The sequence below is a fragment of the Emys orbicularis genome, chromosome 5, assembly GCF_028017835.1.
Source record: "Emys orbicularis isolate rEmyOrb1 chromosome 5, rEmyOrb1.hap1, whole genome shotgun sequence".
Classification (NCBI taxonomy): domain Eukaryota; kingdom Metazoa; phylum Chordata; order Testudines; family Emydidae; genus Emys; species Emys orbicularis.
The window spans coordinates 42,230,519-42,257,201 of NC_088687.1; the positions used below are offsets into that span (position 1 = coordinate 42,230,519).

The following is a 26,683-nucleotide window of genomic DNA, read 5'->3' on the forward strand; positions in this document are numbered from 1 at the left end:
GCCAGGTTAACTGTGTGTCACTTTAGTTTGTTTAATCAAATTATTGTGTAGTACCAAGTCAAATGCCTTAGAGAAGTCTGTTACATCAAAACTATTACTTTTATCAACCAACCTTCTAATCTCATTAAAAAAAAAGTAACAGCTTAATTTGACAGGATCTATTTTCCATAAACCCATATGGATTGGCATTAATTATATTACCCTCCTTTAATTCTTTATTAATCAAGTCCCCATATTAACTACTCCATTAATTTGGCTGGGATCCATGTCAAACTGACAGGCCTAAAATAACCTGAGTCACTGCATTTACTCTTTTTAAATATTGGCACAAACATGGGCTTTCTTCTTCTGGAACTTCCCCAGTGTTCTAAGACTTTTTGAAAGTCAAGTTCTTTGAAAACTCTTGGATGCATATTAGCCACACCTGCTGATTTAAAAATGTCTAACTTTAATAGTTGCTGTTGTAACTCAGGATGATGTTAATTTGGAATTGAAAGAGTGTTAGCCATATCATATGATGATGATATCTTCTGTTTTTTCCCCAAACACAGAACAGAAATATTTATTGTATATTTCTCCCTTATTATTGATAATCTTCCATTTCCATCTAGTAATGGACCAATTAGGGTGACCAAATGTCCCGATTTTATAGGATCAGTCCTGATTTTTGGGTCTTTTTCTTATATAGGTTCCTATTACTCCCCACCCCATCCCGATTTTTCACATTTGCTGTCTGGTCATCCTAGGACCAATACCATTGCTAGGATTCTTTTTGTTCTTAATATACTTAAACTCCTGAAATTCCAGATGGGCATCATTACAAGATTCAGCTCTGAGATAGGTTATAGTCTGCTGAAACTTCAGCATAACTTCCTGCAGCTCCTGCTTGTTTTCCCTGGAGGTCTCTCCTCCAAATATTGACCATAACCATCCCTGCTAATGAGAGAGCTTGTCAAATACACAGCTGCAACTATCATTTACAGTGTATACAAGTATAATTGAACTTTTGCTGCAATTTATTCAGTAGTGCTTTGACACTAAATAAAATTAATAAAAATTAATGATTTTTCATGTTCATGCAGATAATCACATTTGAGAAAAATCACTATTATTCAAAATTGTTCACCAAATTGTTTTAGAAAAAAATTGGTAGAAATGATTACTAAATTGAAAAAAGTGTTCCATGGGGTTTTGAAAAGAAACACATTTTCAAATGAAAATTAAATAAAAAAAAATCAATTTAAAAAAAAAATATTTTTCAGGTTTGTTTCCTCCCTCCTCTTCATATTCTGTCACTAAAAAGTGGGAAAACAAAAGAGGAGGAGAAAGCTAGTGGGGAGAAAGAAAAAAAAATCCCACCCAAATTAATTTTTTTTTCATTTTATTTTTGTCAACAACACACGTTATGTTTCTGTTCACTTATTGGCTGAATGTAACTCTTGGTATCAGGTTTCTCTTACTAATAACAGCAGCAAGTTAATTTAAAATACTCTGTTTCTGCAAATATCCTTGCCAGTAAACTCCTTCACGAGAACTTTCCCAAAAGAGGAGTAAACATAAATTCAACTTAGGCTTTTGCGATATTTGTCTGACACACCTGTAATATATATATATATAATTAAAGCAGACAAAATTGGTAAGTCTTCAGAGTTTCATAAGATTCTCAGAAATCAAACTATGTATAAAGAAATCTACATTTAGAAGTTTCACAAAGGTAGTTGAGATTCCAAACTAACAAAACATTCCCAATGATTCTCCTCTTCCCAAATTTACAGATGTCCTACTCAATAAAATAAGATTCAATATGTATTTCAAAAATCAAACAATGCAATAAAATGAACCAACCATTGCTGAATAATGAATTATAAAATGAAACATACTTTGTGCCTAAAATATGACATGGAGACAAACTGTTATAAAATATAGGAAAATAAGTTCTATTTTAATTAAAATTAAATATCATAGGTTATAATGTATCAAATATAAAATGACAACATATGCATGTGGTAAATTCTCCTCAATTTACTGTCAAATCGGATTAATTCAGTGGTGCTACACTGGATTTACATTAGCGTAACTGAGAGTGGCCCATACATTATAATTACATCTTATATGTGTAGCATCATATCCGTCGGCTTATTACTGTGTCTATTCTAGTTTTATAAGCAAGTTTTTGGATGACAGACTTTAGTGTCATCCAGATAGAGCAGAGGGTCCCTTGTGACCTGGCTGGTCACATGGTACCTAAACAAAAGGTCATTGGTCTGGCCCAAAATGATGGTGCTTCCACCTAGTTAATTGCATTAAAAGACGAGTAAGTACATTAAAAGTCTCTTATAAAATGACACCTTGTAAACAATTGCCACAGTTGCCCCACAGTATTATACAACTTTAATGGGAAGGGAAGTGGTCCAAAAAAATAGTCTTGTAGTAAAATATGGTGAACACTATGGAAATGTGGGCAACCCCCTGAAATAGTCCTTTCCTCAGAACATACTTATTAGTGATATACTTTCTTTTTAGTTTCAACAGGAACCCATGAGGTGTTCTGTTCACATTTTTGAAAATTAATAATGTTACTGATAATTCTCAAAACTGAAGAGAAAATGTGTAATTGACTGTAGGCTATCCAGTGGATTGGATCCAAAATACACGTAAGACCATTAATAGGGAAAGAAAAGATGATGCTTCTGGCCCCCTCATTTCCTTCCAGAATGGAAACAGTGGTTGAAATTCTGTCCCCAGTGAAGTCAAATTGAGTTTTACCATTGACTTCAGGGGGGGCCAGGATTTCACCTTCTATTTCCTCTTGCTCATCCATCCAGTGTCTGTCTGGTCACTGTTGCAGTCCAGGGGGAAGTTTACAACATTTCCCATCAGCAACTGAGATAAGCTTCTAGCAGGAACAAGGTGTATAGTTACAAATTATTCCTAACAATATTGGTCCACAAACTAAAATGAACGTGAGCACAGAAGCAGAGCCCTAATGTTTAACTGTGAAGACTACTGAGGAATTGGATAGAACCTCAAATGCAATCCACTGCTAGAGTTATGCTTTTCACAGTCTCATTAGGTAAAAACGAGCTCTTTGTTATACAGTAGCATACATGGATAGCATATGAGAATTCTTTTTAAGAACTGTGGAATACAAATCTTAATTTAACATCTGGGAGAATTTGACTGTTACGCAGTTGTACACAATATTTTTTTCCTGGTGCTCATTAACAGTTTTATGAAAACCAAAGCCATTTAAGTGGGATAATCAGGGCAGCTGATTTCCACAGGATAAAACCTCAGGGAACAGCATTTTCCCCAGTAAATTGAATACACATTTTTTGCCTTAACCAGACAATTGTATTTGCAGAAGCCATGTTTTTTTCCCTCCTGGCCCTGCCAGTTACAACTGTGGGCATTAATATGGTTTTAAAACCTAAATTGTTCACAGCTTTTGCTCTTGTCTCACACAATGGCAACTAGAAGAAATTATGTCTTTCTTGCTGATTATGTTAAAGTGCGTGAGAGTGCAGACTCCTGCAGTTTCTGTACCATACATTAAATTGACCTTGAGATGCCACAAAGTTAGTCCATTTTATCTAATAATTAAAGGCACTAAAAGTGTGAAGAAACTATGTTCTAATAAAGTGCGGTGTTAATATTGGAATAAAATTTGTTTGGATCACTGGTCAATCAGGATGAAAGTGAATTTATCCAACTGCATTTACTGTGCTCCAGAAGCTTCAGATACACTGATCTATGTCCAAAATTTCAGGATAACACCACCAACATCTAAGGTACCAAGGCTGCAAATAAAACTGTGTATATTATAAGAGAAAGAAAAGTTCTTTTATCTTCAAACTGTGTTTTACTTGATTAAAAAAAACTCTAGTAACATAAACACAAAGCCAAATGGAAAAAAGATTGTGGACATATTACAGTTATTTTTCCTGTCTCTGCTCAGTCATCAGGTGAGAAGTCTGGAGTTTGTACATGTACAAATGGAACACTCTTGAACACTAGACACACTCTTCTTGCATAAGCCATGGTTAGCTGTCAGTTTCTCCATGTACATTTTCCATGTGCACTTTGAGGTAGTCGTTTCTTGTAAACTTCTTGTGGCAAAGCTGGCATTCAGCCATTGGACGATTGGGATTGTGAGTCAGCTTGTGTCGGATCAACATTTTCTTCAGGCTGAAGGATAAATCACAAACCTAAAGCAGGGAAAACACGACAAAAATAAAAAAATATTCAAAAAACCTGAACATGTGTAAAACATTTTACATCAATGCAATGATACGTGAACTTCTAGCCTTATGTATTTGCAAAACTGAGAACATGAGCTAAGACTTTGGAAGACTAACTCCCTTTAAGTTATATTGCTCTGTTTCTTATATCTTTGCCTTCTTAGGTTAACAGTTGGCAAGATGGGCAATTTTTTTTTTTTTAAAACCACACTTCTGGAAGCATTGAGGAACTTGTTCATATGCATAGTCGTACTGAAGTCAATGACTTCCTAGTTCTTCAAAAGAATTGCATTGAAGCTGAAAGGACTGCTCATGTGGGGTGAAGTGCCCACATGTACATATTTGGAAAATTAGGCCCTAAATGTATACGTCTTGCATATTGTGAATTCATAGAACAAGCCCAATCTAATAACTGAACAAAATGTTAGTAGACAAATTTAGCTTTTCTGCACACTGTCAGATTGCAATTTCTTCCGAATTATTTATTTGCCTTCACTCAATGAATGTTAAACTCTTTGTATAGCTCATGCAAAGTATTCACTTGTCATTTGAAATAAGAACGGTGTTGTTAGTCATGATTGGTCATATCAATCACATGGTACTATTTCCATTTCTTCCCCTCAACCCTGCACAGCTTCTACAGAGTGGCTCTGCACCCATTTCATGGTTTGGAAGAAGTGCAGAGGATTTCTCCTTCCTGCCTCCCTGTATATCTGCCAATCTTCCTGCCCAGATATTTGGGTTGGGCACTGGGAGCTGGATTTGAACCTAAAAATATACCAGTAGGGAATAATCCACTAAGTACCCTATTGCTCATTCAATGTTCCCTTAACTTAAGTTCTGATTCTGTAACCCTGTCTTATATTGAGTAGTAGTAGTAGTAGTAGTATACAAGTGCATTAATGTCACTGCAACTAGTCAAGAAAAAAATACTCCTAAAAGTAAGTTACAGGATCTTTCCCATAGCCAGAAAACGAGGAAAAAAAACTCACTGCATGCCCTGACTGTGTTTGCTTGTCCAGAATTAAACTATAATGATTGATTAAATGCTTTTCATAGCACTTTGGAACGAAATTAAAATTACTGTAGGCATATCAAGAGGAAAGGTGGACGAAGGGCACTGAACTTTCAAGTGCTATGTATGTACTTTAAAGAAGGACTTTCACTGTTGGAAAACCTGAAACAAAAGAATATTGTTTTGTCAGCAATTTCTGTATTCTTTGTGCTACTGCTGTGAATGTCTGTCAGAAGATGATTGTTCTCCCCCAGGAAATAACTTGGTGTGCATGGACATGGAGCAGAATCACAATGCTATGCTTATATTAGTGAAGAGGAACAGTAACATGCTGAACAAAATGAAGGTGGCCACCAACAGAAAGCTTCTTATATATTTCTGTTAAAGGGACACTCAGTTAAAACACACACACTGGGGTCTGGACCTTATTGATGCATTTGGGCATGATTATCATAGAAATATTAAAAAATTATAATAGGAATAATAAACTCTCTATTGTATAGTTTTAAGAGTAATGTCTATAGAATCATATCTATACTTATTAAACTTCAGAGGTCTTTTACATAAGGATGAAGTGAAAGGAGGAAAATAGAAATAGGAGGAGTGAAAGAACAAAGGGAATGGTAGTAGCTATTTAAAGAATGGAAATAGAGAAAAGGAAAGTTAACTGGCAATAAAATAGACAAAGACTGAGGAAATAATGTCAGACAGAGGAGAAAAGGAATGAATTAATACAAAGCAGAGAAACAGAGACATGGTAAGTTTTTATTTTAGTTTCATAGAAAGTTGTTGCAAAAACATTGTGCTGAAATACATATAGAGATAATCCAGGCCTTGATCTCAGAATAATGGTGGCCTAGAGTACATGAGCACACTTGCTATGCCATGGTACAAAAAGGTCTCACACAGACAAGGTCTTACAGTAAGCTCCCAATATTATTATTTGTATTGTAGTAGCCGGGGGGGGGGGGGGGGGGAAGAGAACATCAGGGCATCAGTCATTATGCGCTCCAAGTAGATGTTGAACAGTGTGGGCGAAAGAAGGCAGCTTTGCCGGACTCAAACAGTGGTGTGAAACCACTCTCCTATTGTGCCATTGACGAGAACTGCACTGCTGGCCTTGGCATACAGTTGTTTAATGGTAAGAATAAGTTTACGACCAACATTGTACTTCTTCATGGTTGCCCAGAGAGCTTCGTGCCATACTCTGTCAAACGCCTTCTTGAAGTCAACAAAGACATGGTAGATGTCCTGCTGGTGTTGTAAGTACTTCTCACATAGAACACGAAGGTTGAAAATCTGTTCTGTGGTACTTCTTCCAGCACGAAAGCCAGCCTGTTCTTCAACTATGATATTTTCCACTTGTGGCTTTAATCTGTTCAATATGCCTTTCAATGTCACTTTGCTGGGATGGCTAATTAAGCTTATGGTCTAGTAATTTTGACACAATTGCAGGTTGCCTTTCTTTGGCAGAATGATGATTAGTGACTGTGTCCACGTAGAGGGCCAGTCACCGGTCTGCCAGATCTTGTTGCAGACCTTCCTGAGTACATCTATTACTATTTCTCCTCCGAATTTCATCAGTTTGGCTGGGATGTTGTTAATACCTGTAGCCTTTCCATTCTTGAGTGATTTCACAGCTGTCTCCACTTCTTCATGTAGTACTGGAAAGTCATCCTCCTCTGTTGAATCTGGGCTGTCTAAGACACTAGGATCTCCATTTGTCTGGTGGTTGCATAATAACTGATGCCCTAGAAGATCACATATGCACAGTCACCATTGGGGGGGGCGAACAATCTAAAATCTTCAGTTCTCTGATGTCATTGATGGCCTGGCAGGCAGTGAAGATGACCTTGCCAACCTTGTGAAACGATTGGATGAAACCTCTGCAAAATATGGCATGGAAATCAGTGTAGAGAAAACCAAGCTGATGACAAACGTGATGCGATCAGCTCACATATCACTATCAGTGGACAAGAGCTGGAGACAGTGAAACAGTTCAAGTATTTGGGGGCAATCATCACTGATCAAGGATCCAAGGCAGAAATTCGGGCAAGAACTGCGCAAACAGCAACAGCCGTGACAAAGCTAAAGCCAATCTGGAGGAATAAGAACATTTCCCTGGAATCCAAACAAACTGCTGCATGCATTGTCATCTCCATTTTTCTGTATGCGTGCGAGACATGGACCCTTATGGCAGAACTTGAACGGAAAATACAGGTAGTAGAGATGAGATGCTTCCGTAAAATCCTGGGCATCTCCCATCACGTCACTAATGAAGAGGTCCACAATATCATCACCCAATGCGCTGGGTCATATGAAGACCTCCTGACGACCACGAAGAAGCACAAGCTGAAATGGTATGGCCATGTAACAAGATCATCTGGCCTATCCAAGATCATCCTCCAAGGGACAGTACAGGGGAAGAGAAGAAGAGGTAGACAGAAGAAGAGATGGATTGAAAACATAAAAGAGTGGACAGGAATGGACTTTGTGGAGACTCAAGCACTAACACACAGTCATCGGGGTGGAGACAATTGGTTGATTACTCATCAATGATGGTGCCCCAACGACCAATGTCATTATGGGCGTGATGATGATGATGATGAGGAGCCCGGGGGGAATGGGGGAGAAAGGGGGTTCCACCGTGCTAGGCTTTATGCCATCAGTTTGTATCCAAGCTGAACTGTTAAGTTCTGTCGACACCATTTTAAGGGGTATCGATTTTGCATACCCATTTTCAGAAATTAATTCTTCTGTATGTAGGATAGCTTAATCGTTGTTTTGAAAGATTGCAGGTATATTTTCACATACTGACTTTCGTCTTGGTACATTGGTATTTGTGTATTGACTTCTTAGGCGATAACTTTTTTTTTTTTTTTAAGCATGTCCTTACGGTGATTGAAGAGTGAAACTTGTTGCACTCTTGTAATAACCGCTGCAGTCCTGGGATCACAACATCCACCTTTCCTGCAGGAAAGGAGTGTCTTATAAGTATGGGACCTTGGTAGTAGCAGTGGAATTCACTATCAAGAAAGGTGGAGTTTTAAAGTTGTAGTTGTGCTAACTAGTGCTGGTGCTGCATTTCAAATGGTGCGGCTCCCTTCTAACTCAATAAAACCAGTTCAATATGTTTATATAAATAGGTTATTCTGACCTGGAATGTAATTGTTTTATGCCAATTAAGGAAAAGTCATAGGATGGTCATAGAGAAAAGGGCAATAGTCAAAGGCAATATTTTGTATGCAAAATAACTTATTTTTTCCAAACAACAAGAACAGTACATATGCTGTTGCAATGGAGCAGTGTTAAATAGATGAGATGATGTAACAATGCTGACCTTTGAATAGCAAATGTGGTGATCAAGCAATTATCCTTTTACCCCAGGCAACAGGAGAACCTTATGGCCCTCTGAAAATAAAAGTTACTTATAGAGGCCATTGCTCTGGTCTTATGTTGGTGCAGTGGCTTTTGCTGATCTCTTGCTCTCTCCTACACTCCCATACAACCCAGGAAGTAACCTTGTTGCTCTTAAGGCTTGAGTAAAGTTTGTCCAGCTGTGACCATCATGTTCCACTCAAACACATGCACATACACAAATCCAAAAATGTCAAATATAATGGCTATTTTTGTAATAATCATGACAGCCATGAAACCGACATTGTATATGCCCACACAGATATTACATACATATATTTGTATGCACACAAAACCTATATACTGTACAATAACCAATATGAATACCTCCATGAATAAAATGCAGTATGTCAAGTTCACCTTTGAGTAAGTAAATTCTAATGAATCCCCATTGTACAACGATGACAGCTTAACAATGGCAGATTGTCTGCCATAGGAGAAGGATAAACTGCTTACAGACACAGGTTATCCAATGTTAATTCCTCTTTATATTCAATAATGGCAATATCGCAAAATTCCATGCAAAAATAAAAAAGTGCATTACCAAGATTAAACCTTAGAATGAGGCCACAAAATGTAGCAGTGTTAAGAATAAGATTAGCTAGTCAGAAATATTGCTTTAAACTGCAAATGTAATTCACCTAAAATGAAATGCATCATTTCCTGATTATTACTATGTTTACATATTGTAAAAATCACATTATGACAACAGAGCTTTCTGACTGGTTGAAAAGCAGTTCTGGAGTAGAAAAACACCATGGAATGCTGAAGGAAAAGGTTTCTGAACTCGGCTGATAAAGCTGACAATTTAATTGCCTAATCCAGCAAAGCACACAAGCACATGCTTAAGTAATAACACCTAGCTCTTTTCATCAGTAGATCTCACAGTGCTTTACAAAGGGCAGCCATTTATATTACCATAGAGGGGCAAAATCATTCAGCGCTCAGTAGCAGAGCTAGAAATTGAATCCATGTCTCCGGAGTCCCAGACCACTGCTTTTTCCACTAGGCAATACTGCCTCCCATGTAATGCTGAATCAAGGCCTAGAACTCCAGAATAATTCCTCTATATTTTTAGATTAAAAAGCTTATTAAGGTTGTATTAAGGACACGTTATTTCATTTTCAGTGGCCATACAATGACGGGATTTAGCATTACATGTTACAGGCTTTGCTTCAAGCCCTTAAACCGTTCTAATTATCTTTTTTTTGGAAAGGAACAGAGACCAGACAGTATAACAACCATTACTTGAATATATGATCCTTCTTGTGATGCTTTCTATGTAACTGTAAAATTGTTTTAAAGTGTTTGCTTTTCATCTCAATTTTGTAATTAACCTGTTACATTTTATTGATTTACAAAGTCCTACTATATGCTCACTTGAACATTGAATCTCATTACAATGATCAACGGTTTTAGTGTGGAAGATGGTGATAGCCAACACACAAAGGTATGTTTAGGGTCAACTGAAAGAACAGTGTGAAGAGATTGTACCATACCAGAAATAAACCAGGATAGGCAATGCATGCCCTTTTTGCTCCTAGAGAAGCATCTGTTGCTTATAAAAGCAACTATGGTTCATTTGTCTTTTTGATAAAAACATGCATATTTTCAGAGGACAGATATTTAAAACAATCAATTCCAGTTTAGTGCACTTTTTTTTGTAGATGATATGCTAAGATTTTCACTGTAGTATGTGGGAAGCTGATTTCCACTAATATTACTGAGATCTGTGCAGGATTCAACTTTGAACCGTTACCCTTATGAAGGTGAAGTAATTAAAACAAAAACCTTGACAATATTTTTGATTAAAAACTAAGCAGATTTCAAAATAAATATAATATACTAATCAAAAGTAGTGCATGGATTACTTTGACTCACTAAAGCCCAATACCATAACATCCATCACATTTGCTCCGAGAGAGAGAGAGAGAGAAAAAAGGAGAAGCTGCTGTTTTTATTTCTGGTTCCAGAAGGCAAAGAATATTTACACCCAAGGAGCATTTTCAAAGGTAAAAGTGCATCAATTATTTCTGTTAGGGGCAAGTGAAGCCTTTTCATGAGGCCAATAAAAATGCTTTACTTCAACAGATGAAACCTGATCTTGTTTAACCCTTTGGCACTAGAGGCATTTCCTAGTGCTAAATGCTAAAGTCATTAGTATTAACAATGGCAAAGCTTGACACCTAGAATAAAGGGGTTATTTAAAAGGCACTGAATAGTCATTATGACTGCTCTTGATACCAGGTAAGAAAAATCAGTGATTCATTACCAGACTTTTTTTTTTTTTCCCCCTCAGTATGATCACATATACGCTTGAATTGGTAAACAGAACGGTCACTGAAAGAAACTAAATTTGTCGTACCTTAAAAGGATTCTTTACTGGCCTGATCACTGCAACTATTATAGCTCTATTGGACTACTCTCTTAAGTAAGAATTTGCCAGAACTGGCCCTATACGACATCTCAATCCTGATCCCTGCATACATGAAATCACAGTGAAAAAAGGACTCAATGAGCATTTGTTACTCTCTCCTGGATGCTTTACTGCCTCTAAAACATATATCAAAAATAGGAGTCCAGAGAATAGCAGGACGTATGATTAGTGACATGGAGAATCTTCATGAGGACAGACTGAAAAAAATGAGACCATTTAGCTCACAGAATAAGAGGGGACATGATAGATGTATATAAATAATGAATGATATAGAGTAAAATTATGCACTCCTATTAACCCTTTCCTATAACAAAAGGACGACAAGGGGACATTAATTAAAGTGAATGGCAAGACATTTAAAACTGATCAAAGGATTTAAAAAAACAAAATGCATAATTAACCTGTGGAACTCATTGACTCAAGATGTCTTTGAGGTCAAGAGCTTCGTAGGAATTTTTTTTTAACCAGCTAATGAGAATATCTACTATTACCTTAGATAGGACTAAAAAAAAAAAATCACAAATAATATAAATCTGCATGCTTCAGTGCATAAGCCAACTCGTAACTGATGGGAGTCAAGAAGAAACTTCTATGGGCAGATTATCCACTTTTGGGCTTTTTACATCTTCCTTTAATGACTCTGGTACTAGACCGCATGTGAGACAAGACACTGGACTAGATTAACCCATGCTAGTGTTTGGTTTCTAGGTTCGTAACATCTTCAGCTGGGACTCCAATTGGAAGGAAAACTCTCTATCCACTCTAATTCTGCACTCGGTGGTAGATAATGATACGTAACTGAGTAATGTCTGAACCACTATAACGTGGAAGCTTCTGTGTGGGTAATACCACCTAAGGAAACGTAGCATCCACTAGCAGCGTGGAGCTGATAAGAGAACATCAATGAAGAGTAATTTGGGTAGATGGGGCAGTAATTTATTTTTTAGAATAGAGTGAAAAAATCTTATGGGAAAAGAAAGGAGATGGATGAGTACCCCCAAAAAACAAAGAAAAAAACCCCAAACCCTTTAGAGTAAGCCTGTTTTGAATGGATTATGTTTTAGTTTAATTTTTTTTTTTTTTTTTTTTTTTTTTTAAAGCTAGAGAAGACACTATTCCCTCTGACTAATCAGGCAAATATAGGGGGCTGCTGGAGCATGACTGAATTTTTCCATTTTGCTTCTACCATCACATAGGTACGTAATACTCCAAAAAGGTTCCGCAAATAGATATTTTTAAAGGTGTGTGCAGGCCAAGCATATAATTATGGATGATGACATTAGCCTCAGCCACTATAGGAAAATTACACAGACACTGAAAGTTGGCTGAAAAAATTGAGAGGAAGTACAGCAATCTGAAAGCTGTAGAAAGCATTGACAATGACTCTAAATTAAGGAAATCCTATATAAACTGGAGTAGGATTGCTCCAACAGAATATTGTCTGAGCCAGTAAGAGGGATTAAATATCTGTAGATGTGTGCACTATTTGAGATGTTGCCGTTAATGCAAATTGCGGTGTCCCAGAAAACATTTTTGCACTCAACATGAAACTGGGATTGATTCTAATGGGGTCATTTGGAAAACAATTGATCTTTCACTTGCTGGACTCACTTCTGTTTCTGTATATTTAATAAGATCATACTGTGGTTTCAAATTGGTTAGTGAACATCATGGCTCTTATAATTTTCCACAATTCTATCAGGATTTTGGCTTACAGAATAACAGTCTCATCCAGACCAAAATACACAGTCTTCTGAGCACACAAACCCCAGCAAGTCCCACATGCTGACTCTGCACTGGGCCAGCACATACAAAGGGCAAGACCTGAGCAAATCAGGACTAGAAATGGAGGAAATCGTCACATCGGGGAGCTGAGGAGTGGCTATGGCTTAAAGTTCATGTAAATGAGCTCCTTATTTCTGGATACCACAAATCCTCTCTCCACACTGGGTCTGTACATTCCCATAGGAGTTATCCATACTTTAACCCTGAAATAACCCATATGCATTGCCCAGTCAAGGAGTTTAGGGTAAGAAACTCCCAACACCCACAGCACAACTTTTATTTAAAGCCCTGTGCTCATTGGTGGGGTGCTCCTCTACCCTGACCACTACTGAAAAATGGGATCAGGAGTTGGGAGTTCTCCTGTTCCTGACTGCTAGCCAGATCTGGTGAAGCCCTCAAACACCTATTGATACTGTTGGAGGGCTTCTTCCCTTTCTCCAACTCACTCACTGTTTGGAGCATGAAGGGGATCTTCAGCTTGATGGGGCCTAACTCATCTATTTTGGAGTTGTCAGCCAGAGAGCGAGGCTCTGTCCCAAGCACCCATCAGTGCCCAAGTTTATGGAAAGTCTATTTCAGGCATGGTAGTGGAAATCCTTTTAAATCAAGAAACAAAGTGTATTTATTTACTGATGAAAGGAAATCAGAAGTACTTTGTAAAGGCCAGATCATTCTCCTCAGCAAACAGAGCCTTGTAACTGAGGGCTTGTCGACACAGTGCTTTAGTCCACTCCAGAAGGGTGTAAATTCTAGTCTGCACTAGCATGTCGCGCACTAACTGGCCCATGTGGACCGTGCTGGTGTGCACTCGAAGTTCCCTAGCATGCATTACGGTAGTAGTGTTTGAAATGGGACTATGTTAACATGCGCTAGAGAACTTTGAGTGCACACCAGTAGGCTCCACACAGGCCAGTTAGCACACAACACTCTAGTGCTCACTAGAATTTACACTCCTCTGGTGTGGACTAACACACCATGTAGAAAAGCTCTTAGGTGAGCTATCACACAGCTCACATATCTAGTTCTGAGTTCTCTGAAACTTGTTCACAAACTATTTGTTGAGCACTTTAGAATAAGGAATAAATTTGTAAAAGTCATGGTCTGTTTGTGAACTATTCATAAAAGGATAAAAAACACAGAAACAACGTTGTGTACTTTTTTAGAACCACGGAGTAACAAATTTTATTCTGGCATTTAGTACTTCTGCCTAAAACCCTTTCCAAAGAATATTCCAACCATTTAGATGACTATCAATTTTTAAAAGTTGAGCGATACAGCACTCTCATCTGCAAACTCCATGCACAGGGTCTCTACACCATTTATGAGATGGGACGTTACAGATCGCAAAGAGCATGCTAGTGATATATTATAAAAATATATAACTGCATTCCAGCCATTACCCAAGACGCACAACTTTTAGAGATCATTTAACAAGGTGACCATGTGCCAAAGTACTATCAGTTTCAATTCAGATTTTGATTAGCAGAAACTGGAAATTCTGAATTTGCACTTGTTATTCAGCAACATTACAACCATTATATGGAAAATATATATTACAGACATTCAGATTCTACTGTAATATAGTAAATGATATTCCCATCCAGGCTAATCTCCAGCTATTAACTTGTCAAGGTCTTATAAATGAACAAAAGGTATGCCTCAAATGGTAATGAATTTGCACTGCACAACATCCAAATTACATTAAGAATGGTGCAAACAACTCGTTAGGGATATAAGCCATAAAAATGTGTGCAGTGATGCTCTTGGAAACACAAGAGGCTACATAAAATTACTTCAATGATCTCATTAGTTAAGCAATCAAAGACCATAAAACAGTGTTAGTTTATGCTGTTGCACGTAACTGTAAAGTGAAAATACATATAGGCCAATACTCTTATGGAAAATAAAGTCTGACTCCTGGGTTGAATTCAAGAAGAAAAAGGGAAAGCTCAACTCACATCACACTGGAATGGTTTCTCTCCAGTATGGGTCCTCATGTGCTCATCCAGGCCTCGCTTCTGACTGAAAGCCTTGTTGCACTCAGAGCACTGGTATGGCTTTTCCTGTAAGCAATGACAACAGTGAGTGAAAGTGAGTTTACACAGAGCACAAGGCATTAAGTGAGTGGAATTCCATGCTGGATGGTGCAAGTTTTATATTCTCTCTAAGGGATTGCAGTCAGTGAAAACAACAGAAAATGAGTTTCAAATGATTAAGTGAAAGCTGGGAAACCTGTGGCCTGACAGTTTCCACTTCAACACCCATTATGAATTAATTATCTGTTTTAGTCTTTCAAACACAGCAGTTTTGGGGGTCTGTTTTTCATAATGTGAAAGGTACAAAAACAAAATCCCAGTGTACTTTCCTTTCCCCTCTATGAAAGGTTAAAGCATAAAGACAAGTGAGTTATCTATTAGACTCTCAGGATTTCCATCCACATTTTTCTGGGGAGTAGTTAGTGAAAAACAAAACAAAATACACCTCTTAAAAAGTTGGTGACAGAAGGCTAATCACTTATTCATCACAAGATCTCCCAATAAAATACAGAATCACCAACTCATCTGTATTTTCACTGGAACTATTGGTTAGTGGCTACTGTAGCCCACGATTATTTGTAACAGTTGCAATAATCTAATTGGAATAAATCATTTAAAGAACATATATCAAGAACTGCTTATATAGTGATTTTCTTCTTCAAAGCCCTTTACAACCTTCCCAAACTTAACTTAATCAAAGACCTTATATGGGAAGACAAATCCTTCTTCATTAACAGTAATCCAAAGGCATAACAGAAAAAATAAGTGACTGAATGAATAAAAATGGCGCTGCACTTACAGTCAATGGTCATTTTTAATGTTTTAAATACACAAAGGGCCTTTCAAAGTCAAATTACTGCTAGTCATTCACTTTCATGTGAGGTTTTTGTTTGGCCCAACATTTCATATTGTTTCAATTTCAAAATTTGTGGATTATTTGAGAAAACAAAAACTATCAGATTTTGTTTTCTGAATTAAAACAACAATAAAGTAAGTAAATGATAAAACATCAGTAAGTGGGAAGTAAATACAAATTCTATGTAACCCAGTAATACGAAGTCATTGTTGTGACTTCATAGCTGAAGTTGTGCGATATGCAGAGTGGCGTTTAAGGAGTAGGGAAAGTCACTTAAACACTACTCAAGTGTTCAGTCTCTGACAAACTCAAAGTTTGACTGGGGACACTTTCTAGGCCTCATTCATCGTGCTGTTACTCCAGTTGTACTGTTCCACAGAAATCAGTGGCAGAAAACTATTGTAATGGAGTAGAGAATCAGGCCTTCTATATTAAGAGATTGGGGGTGACATTTTGGTCCCATTGAAATCAATGGGAGTTTTGCTATTGAGTTCTGTAGGAGTAGGATTTCACCCTATTTGGTTTAAGTGAGTCATTTCTGGAAAGTTACCAAGGTATTTTATGAGACTCTTGGTTTATCTTTTGTTTGTACTTAAACAGCTATGTTACAATGACCCATCTGCACTACAACTGTAACAGAATCAGGAGATCTGATTACAACATGGTTGTTACACAAGCATCCAGGGTGACTGCTCTGCCTACCCTCCCTCTGTGCAGCTGCTGTTTAAGGTTAAAAGAGATATGGAGGGTCTTGTGCTGGCCCACAACATCAAGCACGGAATTTGTCCTTAAAGAGCATTGAAGAAACATGTTAAAGACCTGTCACTTTAAACGTTTAAATAGCCTAGTGAGAGAAGGTAGAGTAGTTCTGACATAAGCCTGTTCTGCAATGTTTTCTTTGTCCCCTGAGAATCATCTGTGGTTAAAATGCATTGTTTTGGAAGAACAACAAGAATTCAGTGACAATTTGAAAACTATGTAATGAATCTTTGCCTCTTTTTAAAAACAACTCCAAAAAATCAGAGTGTAGTATTGGTAATTAATTAAAAAATAGAGATCATCAAAATATATCCAATGGACACACTTTTTTCCTGAAATAAAATGGCAAATTCCCCACATTTTCTCAATCCTTTATCATGCAGTCTTGCAGCGTCTCTGAAGCTTACGGTCTTTGCGCATGCGTGCACAAACAAACACATCTGTTCTCCCCGCCAAAAAACCAAAACAATACACAGACCTAAATAGACATCTTCCCTCACATCAATACACAGACCTAAATAGACATCTTCCCTCACATAAGTACACGGAGATAAATGTATATTTATATAGCACATGGCATTTATTTAGGAACTTACACTGAATTTTAAAACTAAGCACAACTATTTAAAAAGTAAATGGGGTCCAGGAGAATAAATCAGCCTGCTTAGCAGTCTGTACGTGTGCCCAGAGGGAGTGTGAAACTACTAATGCTATAAGTAATGTAAGTGCCTGTGCAGTTCAGAGAGATTTAGATAATGTTTCTGTCCAAATATTTTCCAGAGTGGAGAATGTAATTCCTGTTACTGGCAGCTAAGGAGGAGAAAGTGTTGTAGAGTTTGGTTTAACAAATCATACAGCATTAGTTCATTTTGGGAGATACACTCAGACCCAGGGAAGTGAGGGGAAGAATCAATCCTCCCAGCTTAGGTGATGGAGTCACAGGGGTACTGAAGCCCCTCCAGCTGTTGAATCTTTACCTCTAGTATGCAGGGAATAGATGGCTTATTTGTATAGTGTATTCCCGCCAGGTGCTGAGCAGTCTGGCCCCAACCAGCAAAGCACCAGAGCACATGCTAAACTTCAAGCATGTAACAAGTTTTACACTTACTGAGAAATATTTCTCCAGGATTTTAATATTCAATGCACATAAATTGAGAGAGAAAACAAATCACAATGTGGTATACAGCACAAATCCGGTTAGTAGCTCAGTCTGTGCAACCAGTGACTAGATTCTGACGGATAAGTGCGCTGTGCAGAGGATACTGCTTTCACACATAGTTTATATGGTTTGTGGCTTTTTAAAATCATTATCTTACTTTTGTGGCTTGCATGATTTTTCAACATACAAGAAAACATACCCATTTCCTCACAAACAATGAACTTTAAAAAAAAAATGTGTGTCCAGTCCTGAAGCTCTTACGTCAATGGGAATTTTGCCTGACTGAGTAGAGACTTCACAGACTAGGTCCTGTAATTTTGGGGGAAGCTTATGGATAAACCATATGAAAAGCAGGTTTCCATAACACGCCCTTAATTGGTTTTGCATTGTGGCTAATGGAAACCACATTTTCTGTAAACTCTCTGAAAATGAATTCTTCCATAGAAAACTCAAAATAAAACACAGTAAATAGTCTATACATCTGTGTGGCCTATAAATACTCCATGGCAATCACTGATTCCTTAGTGTAAATTCTACCTGCTTTACTTGTTGCCTCTCTGTCCATGCAGGAAACCTACCTAGTTCCCAGTCAGTGGAGTGTTGATGCCATCACAGCTTCTCCTGCCCATTTTACAGGTGCTCAAGGGTGATAGGAGTGGCTGGGCTGTTTGGGGGAGAAAAGGGCAAGAACTTCTCTAAGAAATTAGGGCCCCACACCCAGGGGACATAGCAATGGGATGAACCCACAACCATAAGGAGCTTTCTGTTTACTCTTTTTCTATTAATTTACTTAGGCTTTTATTCATATTACCCCTTGAAAAGACCTGGCTGACCGTAGAGGAGCCACCTTGCACTCTTTTACGCATATAAATTTCAATTCACATATGTAGTACGGGAAACATACTAGAGATATCACAGTTCTAATCTTCTTACTTAGTTAGATCAGTTTTTAATCAGTATAAATCCACTGACTTTAGGAGACTTACTCCTGCTTTACACAAGCCCCTGTACTTCTCTCTCCTCTCAGTTCCCTATCTTCCACATATACCCCTTTTATAGTGACATCAGTGGGGTTGCATGTGTAAATCAGGATAGAATTGTAGCCTTTAATTTCTCTGCAAAGGAGAAAACGGTTACCTACCTTTCGTAACGGTTGTTCTTCGAGATGTGTTGCTCATGTCCATTCCATTCTAGGTGTGCGCGCGCCTCGGGCTTACTGGGTAAGCACATAGTGAGATGTGAACGTATGAATGGACGACCAGGTGGCTGCCCTGCAGATATCCAGAACTGGCACATGGGCCAGGAAGGCTGCCAATGAGGCCTGTGCTTTAGTTGAGCAGGCAGTTACAATCGCCGGTGGAGGTACTTTCGCCTGATTATAGCAAAAATGGATGCAGACGGTGATCCAAGATGAGATTCTCTGGGTGGACACGGTAAGTGCCCTAATCTTGGAGGCCCTTCAGGCAGAAATTACCACCACCAGGAACTACACCTTCCAGGAGAGTAGAAGGGAACAGGATGCCAAGGGCTCAAAGGAGGCTTTCATGAACTACGCGAGCACCAGATTCAGGTCCCATGGAGGGACTGGGTTCTGGACCTGGGGGTAGAGTCGCTTCAGACCTTTCAAGAACCGGACTCTCATGTTATGAGTGAAGAACGACCTGCCCTGGAATGGAGGGTGAAAGGCTGATATGGTGGCCAAGTGAGCCTTAATTGATAAAAGGGACAAGCCTTGGAGCTTGAGATGCATGAGGGAGCCTGAGATCGACTGCAGTGAGGCCTGCTCGGACCTAACCCCTTGGGCTGAGGCCCAGCATGAGAATCATCTCCATTTGGCCAGGCAGGTCGCTCTAGTGGACCCAGTAGGACCTGCTGGATGCGGGCCAAGCACTCCTGCTCTTCGGCAGTTAACCATGCAGCAACCAAGCTGTTAGGTGCAGTGCTGCCAGATTCGGGTACAGGAGCCTGCCATGATTCTGGGACAGGAGATCTGGCCAGACAGGCAACTGCATCAGGGTCATCACTGACAGGTCCATCAGCGTGCCGAACCAGTGTTGGTGAGGCCACACCGGGGCTATCAGGATAACCTTGGCCTTGTCTTGCTTGATCTTCATGAGGACTCTGTGAAGCAATGGCACTGGTGGGAAAGCGTACATCAGAGCCCCCGACCAAGTAGGAAGGCGTCCAACAAGGAGCCCGTTGACCGCCAGAAATGTGCAGAACAAGGAAATGTTCGCCCCTTGTTAGAAAAGGAAATGTCAAGTCCACAGGGGAGATCCCAACTTTCGGAAGATCCCGTTGACCACCTCCGGGTGGAGTGACGATTTGTGGTGAGACGAAAAGGCTCTGCTGAGGTGATCTGCCAATACGTTCCTGGTTCCAGCATGAATGGCATGCTGCACACAGAAATCCCAGAGACATAGGGCTTCCTGGCAGAGGGTTGACGAACTGGCTCTGCCTTGCTTGTTGACATAAAATATCATGGCGGTGTTGTCTGTCAGGACTTAAACCACTTTGCCTTGTAAGTGGGACCGAAAAGCCTGACAGACCAGGTGAACTGCCCTGAGCTTCCTGACATTTATGTGGAGGGAGCGGTCGACCCCCAACCAGCAGCCTAGTGTACTGAGCTCGCTCAGGTGGGCTCCCCAGCCAAGGCATTTAAAGGTCCAAGGCGTCAGAAACCAGAGGTAGCGATGAGGACACGAAGGGAACTCCCTGCAACACTGATACAGGGTCCAACCACCACGCCAGTGATGACGGGATGTGGACCAGCACCTTGACCACCAGGTCCAGATCGTGCCTGTTGGGGATGTAGACAGATGCCAACCATGTCTGCAGCGGCCGGAGGAGGAGCCTGGCATGACGGACCACATAAGTACAGGCAGCCATGTGGCCTAGCCACCTTTGGCAAGTGTGGGTGGTGGTGAGAGGGTGGCCCCTTACATGGGAGATTACACCTTACATGGCTCGGAAATGGGCCTCCAGAAGGAAGGCCCTCCAGAAGGAAGGCCCTAGCCTGTGTGGAGTCGAGGACTGCCCCGATAGAGTTTATCTGTTGCACTGGTACGAGGGTCGATTTCTTTTCATTCACTAACAGGCCTAGGTCGTGACAGGTAGAATCCACCAGGTCGAGACTGCTCTGCACCTGATCCTGTGATCTGCCCTTGATGAGCCAATCATCTAGATAAGGTTAGACCTGGACCCCCCGACACCTCAGGTGAGCGACTACTGGGACCATACATTTTGTAAATACCTGCGAGGCCGAGGAGAGGCCAAAGGGAAGCGCCGTGAGCTGGAAATGGCACTGGTCCACCATAAAATGGTGTCATTGGAAGGTAGAGATATGGAAATAAGCATCTTTTAAGTTGAGAGCGGTGTACCAGTCACCTGGATTCAGGGAGGGGATGATGGAGGCCAGTGAAACCATGCGAAACTTCAACTTCTTGAGGTACTGGTTGAGTCCTTGTAGGTCCAGAATGGATCTCAGTCCCCCTTTTGCTTTTGGGATCAGGAAATAGCAGGAGTAGAAACCTTTCCCCCTCATTTCCTGAGGGACCTCCTCCACCACCCCCAGTTGTAGGAGGTTGTCTACCTCCTGAACGAGGAATTGCTCATGCGACAGGTCCCTGAAGAGGGATGGGGGGGGGCAGGGAGGCCAAAAACTGGACGGCGTAGCTCAGTGACACAATCTCTAGCTCCCAGCAATCTGAGGTAACTCGCAACCAGGCCGAATGATAGGGATGGAGACAGTTGAGGAAAAGATGGGGCGGATCCAGGGAGTTGACTGGGGCATTGCTCTAGAGTGCGCCCTCAAAATGCCCTCTTCTGGCCCCCGTGGTGTTTCACTGGGCCAGGCTGCACAGGTGAATGGGAGGAGGAAGGGCAGCGGCGACTAAAACGAGTGTCCCTTCTTGTAAAACCCTGCCAAGGCTGCCATGGTCTTGGTGGTGGGGGCAGCCGGAATTGTTTCCTTGCTGACGGAGGCGTATTTAACCCCAGGGAACGGAGGGTAGCCCGAGTGTCTTTCAGACCATGCAGCCTTGCGTCCGTTTGTTCTGCAAACAGCTCAACTCCGTCGAATGGGAGATCTTGTATTGAGGACTGCATCTCCTGGGGTAGGCCTGTGGTCTGAAGCCAGGCACTGCGCCTCATGACCACAGCCAAGCCAACCACACTGGCGACATCCCAGGCCATCTGGAGCGAGTATGAAGCCGCTGCGGTACCCTCATCAACAAGGGTCCAAACTCTTGGGTCACCTGCTGGGGCATGGAGTCCTTAAACTTACGGAGGGAGTCCTACAGGTTAAAATTATATCGCCCCAAAAGAGCCTGGTGGTTCGCGACTCAGAATTGAAGACTGGACATGGAATAAATTTTCCTCCCGAAAAGGTCCGGTCTCTTGGCCTCCTAATTTTTGGGGATGGAACTAGAATGCCCTTGCTTGTCCTTCTCATTGGCCACCGACACAACCAATGACCCCGGGGGCTGGGTCAGTGTATAAGTATTTGAAACCCCTGGGGGGGACGAAATACATTTTATCAGCCCTCTTGGAAGTGGGTGGGATTGAGGACAGGGTTTGCCGGAGGGCTTTGGCAATCTTTAGGACCCCTTCGTACACCAGAAATGCGACACATGCAGGGGTGGATATGGAGAGCACATTGAACAAAGTGTCTGATTGCTCCGCCATCTCTTCTGCCTCTAGGCCTAAGTTAGTGGCCACCCTTTGGAGCAGGGCTTGGTGCTCCTTAAAGTCATCTGGTGGGCTAGCACGGGAAGGCCCTGCCACAGCCTCATCTGGAGACGAGGACTGAACCACTGGGAGAGGGCCTGGGGCATCATCCTCCACCTCAGCGTCAGCTAGCGCTTTGTGCACCGAGCCCAGTGCCATCAGTGCCGTTTGGAGCCTGATGTGGTGACTGACGATTGGTGAGACGGGCATTCGCATAACCAGCACCGCCGAGGTTGATGCAACCTCAGGAGCCCAGTTGCGACAGTGCGGTCTCAGAGAGGGCTGAACTCCCTCCCCGTGCCGGAGGAACCCTCCTCCAGTGACCAGGGCGGGGCCGTTGATGCCAGAGTCTGGCGGCTAACCGTCGCCATGGGTGACATGTGCCTCAAATAGTCAGACCAGTGCCGGGAGTAGGGGGAGCAGCACCGTGTTGGGGAGCGTCTAGGTGACAGTGATCATCGGCGTGGAGAGGGTCGGCGCGAAGATGACCAGTGCCAACTATACAGCGACCGACGATTCCCTCTGGGTTAGGCCCAGCATGAGGGTGAAGACCGGGAGCATGGTGCTGGTGATCTGTGGCGGTGAACTGGTGACCTGGGCTGATGCGGAGACCGGGGGCACGGCGATAAACGGATCTGCCTCAGCTCTGTAGACCGGCAGCGTTCACTCGCCTTCTGGGCGGCTTTCACCCCTGGCTTGCCCTTATAGGGAGCCTTTGCTGGGTCCATGGCAGCATGCAGTGCTGGCTGCAGTGGGAGAGTCCTTTGCTCCTTGGGAACTGGGAAGGCATTGACTCCGCCATCAGTCTGGATCCCTTACTGCTTCCCGGAGTTAGTGGTGCATCCCTTATGGGGGGTAGGAGGTCCCCTCGGGGATGTGCCACCTTGCAGCTCTGGTGTCGGCAGGCGGCTAGGTCCCGCTTCTTAGGCTTCTTCTTGGACACTGGCGAAGGGGATCGGTGCCGGGCGGAGTCCAGTGCCAGGGGCACGCTATGCACCGAGGCCAAAGTGCTGGCGTTGCATCCGGCCAGGCCAGCTCCGAGGCTGTGCAAAGAGCGGCCTTCATGTGGAGGGCCCTCAAGCAAATGTCACATTCTTTCTGTGTCCTAGGATGAAACTTCTTACAGATGTGACACTTTTCTTGAACGTGGGATTCCCCCAGGCACTTCAGACAGCTGCCATGCAGTCACTAACAGGCATAGGCCTATTACAATCAGTGCAGGGCTTAAAACTCGGAGACCCTCCACATGGCATGCCCTAACTGACTAACTACAGTACTTCACAGATACTTACTAACTAATCTACAATGAACAAAACTATTTACAGCTGGAACATGAAGTTGAAAGGGAAAGAACTGCTGACCACTTGCAAGGCAAGGGAGAGAGGCGCTCTGACCAACCACCATGGGTGGTAAGAAGGAACTGGGAGGGCATAGAACTGGCAGCGCCTGATATGCCGACCCATTAGTGCGGCACTCTAGGGGCAGTCACAGCTGACCCTACAGATACCACTAAGGCAAAAATCTCCGACAACTGTGTATGTGGGCACGCACACACCTAGAATGGAATCGACATGAGCAAACACTTGAAGAACAACTTTTCTGTCTTGGGGGATGACCTCATATTATAAAGAGCTGCTTTCTCAAAACAAAACCAATCACACTATAGAAAAAAAAACTAAGTTTCTGTTACAAGAAACTGATACTTGGAGAAGAGAAAATTTGTAATGTGGAGAAAGAAGATGGTGCTTGATACAACCTCCCCTCTAGAAAATCTGCAGGAAAAAAATAAAGATTAAAATCTAGCAACAAGTTGGACAGAAAATAAGTGTCACTGGAAAGAACAAGGGAGACACTGAAGAAATTAAAAGAAAGATGGAAAGATTTAGAGCATAAAGCAAAGGAAAACATTGCTAACTATTAACAAACAGAAGGTCGCTGGGAAGATAACAAAACTGACTTCACTTGAGTCTAGGATTGCTAGCGTTATAAATCCAGATTGTCTAAATGCAGCATGATCCCAAGCTACAGCAATGATGGCAGCAAAGTTATGTATTTTTGTACTGATTACATTGCGACTGTCTCGTCTCTTATTTATCTAATTAACATCAAAGTGATTTAGTATTACACGTTTCAAGTATATCGGGCATAAATAGAAACATCTATGGTAGAAGAAACAGGATTTAAAACCTTCCTTCTTCCAAAACATTAAGAGGCCAACGGGAGCCCGATTGGGAGCTCAGCCTTTTCTGAAAAATCAGGTAGATGCCTAGCTATGGGATTTAGCAGTCTAACTTTAGGCTCCTGTTTTTGAAAATCTTGGCCTTATAAAAGTAAACACTTAGGCTTGGTCTACACTTACCCCCCAAGTCGAAGTAAGGTACGCAAATTCAGCTACGTGAATAACGTAGCTGAATTCGACATACCTTAGTTCGAACTTACCGCGGTTCAGACGCGGTCCACACGCGGCAGGCAGGCTCCCCCGTCGACTCCGCGGTACTCCTCTCGTTGAGCTGGAGTACCGCAGTCGACGGCGAGCACTTCCTGGTTCGATTTATCGCGTCCAGACCAGACGCGATAAATCGAACCCGGAACTTCGATCCCCAGCCGCCGAACTAGCGCGGCAGTGTAGACCAGCCCTTAGAGACATTAGTATTTGAACTAATAGATCTGATAGACAGATGCCTCAAGATTGCAGGTCTCAAAATTGCAAATCTTCTTTGTCTTTGAATTAAGGAATCATGGGTCTTGACCCTGACTTCTAAGCAACTGCATTAATGTCTTATTAGATTACAGCTCAGAGCTGTGCATGAATACCTAAAACTACCTCCCTTATGTCATATTTATCAAATAGATACAATATGTGTGTTCAGTCTCTTACAACCACGATGGATGAAAATACACAAAGTTAGAAATATTTGCTGGTATGGGTGCTTATGTCTTTCTTACAGAAAACATATGCCATATACAAATTAACATAGATGGTTGCTTGTTCTTGCATTTTGATGGTAAAACTACAAGGTTAATACCTATTGTGTTGTTTAGGTAATAAACAAGTAAAGCATGGCTGTGGTTTTGTGTGAATGTCTCCAAATAATTTTCTAAATCCTCATAGGAATTTGGAATTGTTTAGCAAAATGAATGTGTAAAATACTAGCTCTTCAGTAGAGACAAGAAAATGATGCTAGATTGATGCTTGTTTTTCCAGAAACCCTCTCAAAAGTCAGATAAATTAGACTGAGAAGAATACATCTCATTCACAAGGTAGCAAGTACAATTCACATATGCAGCATATACTGTAAACCATACCAGAAATATCTAGGACCTAATCTTTCTAGTTATATTGATTTTATACCAGTGTGTCTCCATTGACTTCAGCAGTTAATCCTGATCATCACCAACTTCCAAACCTCTCTCTACACTCTGTTCCCCATCCACCAGATGCACCCCTTTCTTGTATAGGCCACACATGCCCAGGTTCACACATCTAAGCATACCACCCACCCACCCACCAGAATTGCAGATCCTACCCTAAAACTCTAAAAATGCTACGTGACAGCCTAACTGCTCCCATTGCAATCAATAGTAATCCTTCCCTTGACTTCAGTGGGAGCTGAGTTAGACCAGCTGAGTGTTTTTGAAAATGCTGTTCCTTAAATTGCCTGCCCATGGAAGTGTTGAGAGAGGGGGAAGAGAACATTCTCCAATTAGCGCACACAAAGCCTGATTCTCTATTACCTTGTGCCCTGTGTAAACATTCACATCCGTGCCAACTCAGTGTAAAATGGCTGTACAAAGACACAAACCACAATTTAAGGCCAAATCTCCACTTTTCTAAACCTTGTGCAGTAAAATTGCACACACTAATGTAATTTAGACGAGTATAAGGGTATAAAGTTGTCAAGTCCAGGGGCAAAACAGTTATGTGATTAGGTAAAAGTTACAGTTTGATTCTGGGTTCCAATACATCTATGCAAGACTGTCAGATGTGGCTGGTTAGAGAGAAAGTTGGCAAGGTAATATCTTTTATTGGACCAACTTCTGCTTGACAGCGAGAGAAAGCTTTCAAGCTTACACAGAATTCTTCTTCATGTCTGGGAAACTAACTCAAAGTGTCACTTGCTGAATACAGGATCTTAACAGAATGCTTAGCATAAGTAGTTAACACACATTTCAAGAGGCCAAGGTGAAGTGGCCCATTAATACCCCTCCAGTCATAGGGAGGCAAGGAAAGAGGATGGGGGACAGCAGCT

The 26,683-nt window shown here is 41.3% G+C and overlaps 1 protein-coding gene across 2 annotated transcripts in view; it reads right to left on the reverse strand.

The window, feature by feature from the left end:
* Positions 1-4,043: 4,043 nt before the first annotated feature.
* Positions 4,044-26,683, reverse strand: part of PRDM5 (PR/SET domain 5) — a 140,876-nt gene continuing 118,236 nt past the window's right edge. The window contains exons 14-15 of one of the 2 annotated variants that reach the window (XM_065405376.1): positions 14,854-14,958; positions 4,044-4,208 (exon numbers count right to left, since the gene is read on the reverse strand). In XM_065405376.1, coding sequence (XP_065261448.1) covers positions 4,044-4,208; positions 14,854-14,958 — 270 coding nt within the window. The remainder of the gene's footprint in view (positions 4,209-14,853; positions 14,959-26,683) is intronic. The other variant, XM_065405377.1, reaches the window with a different exon arrangement.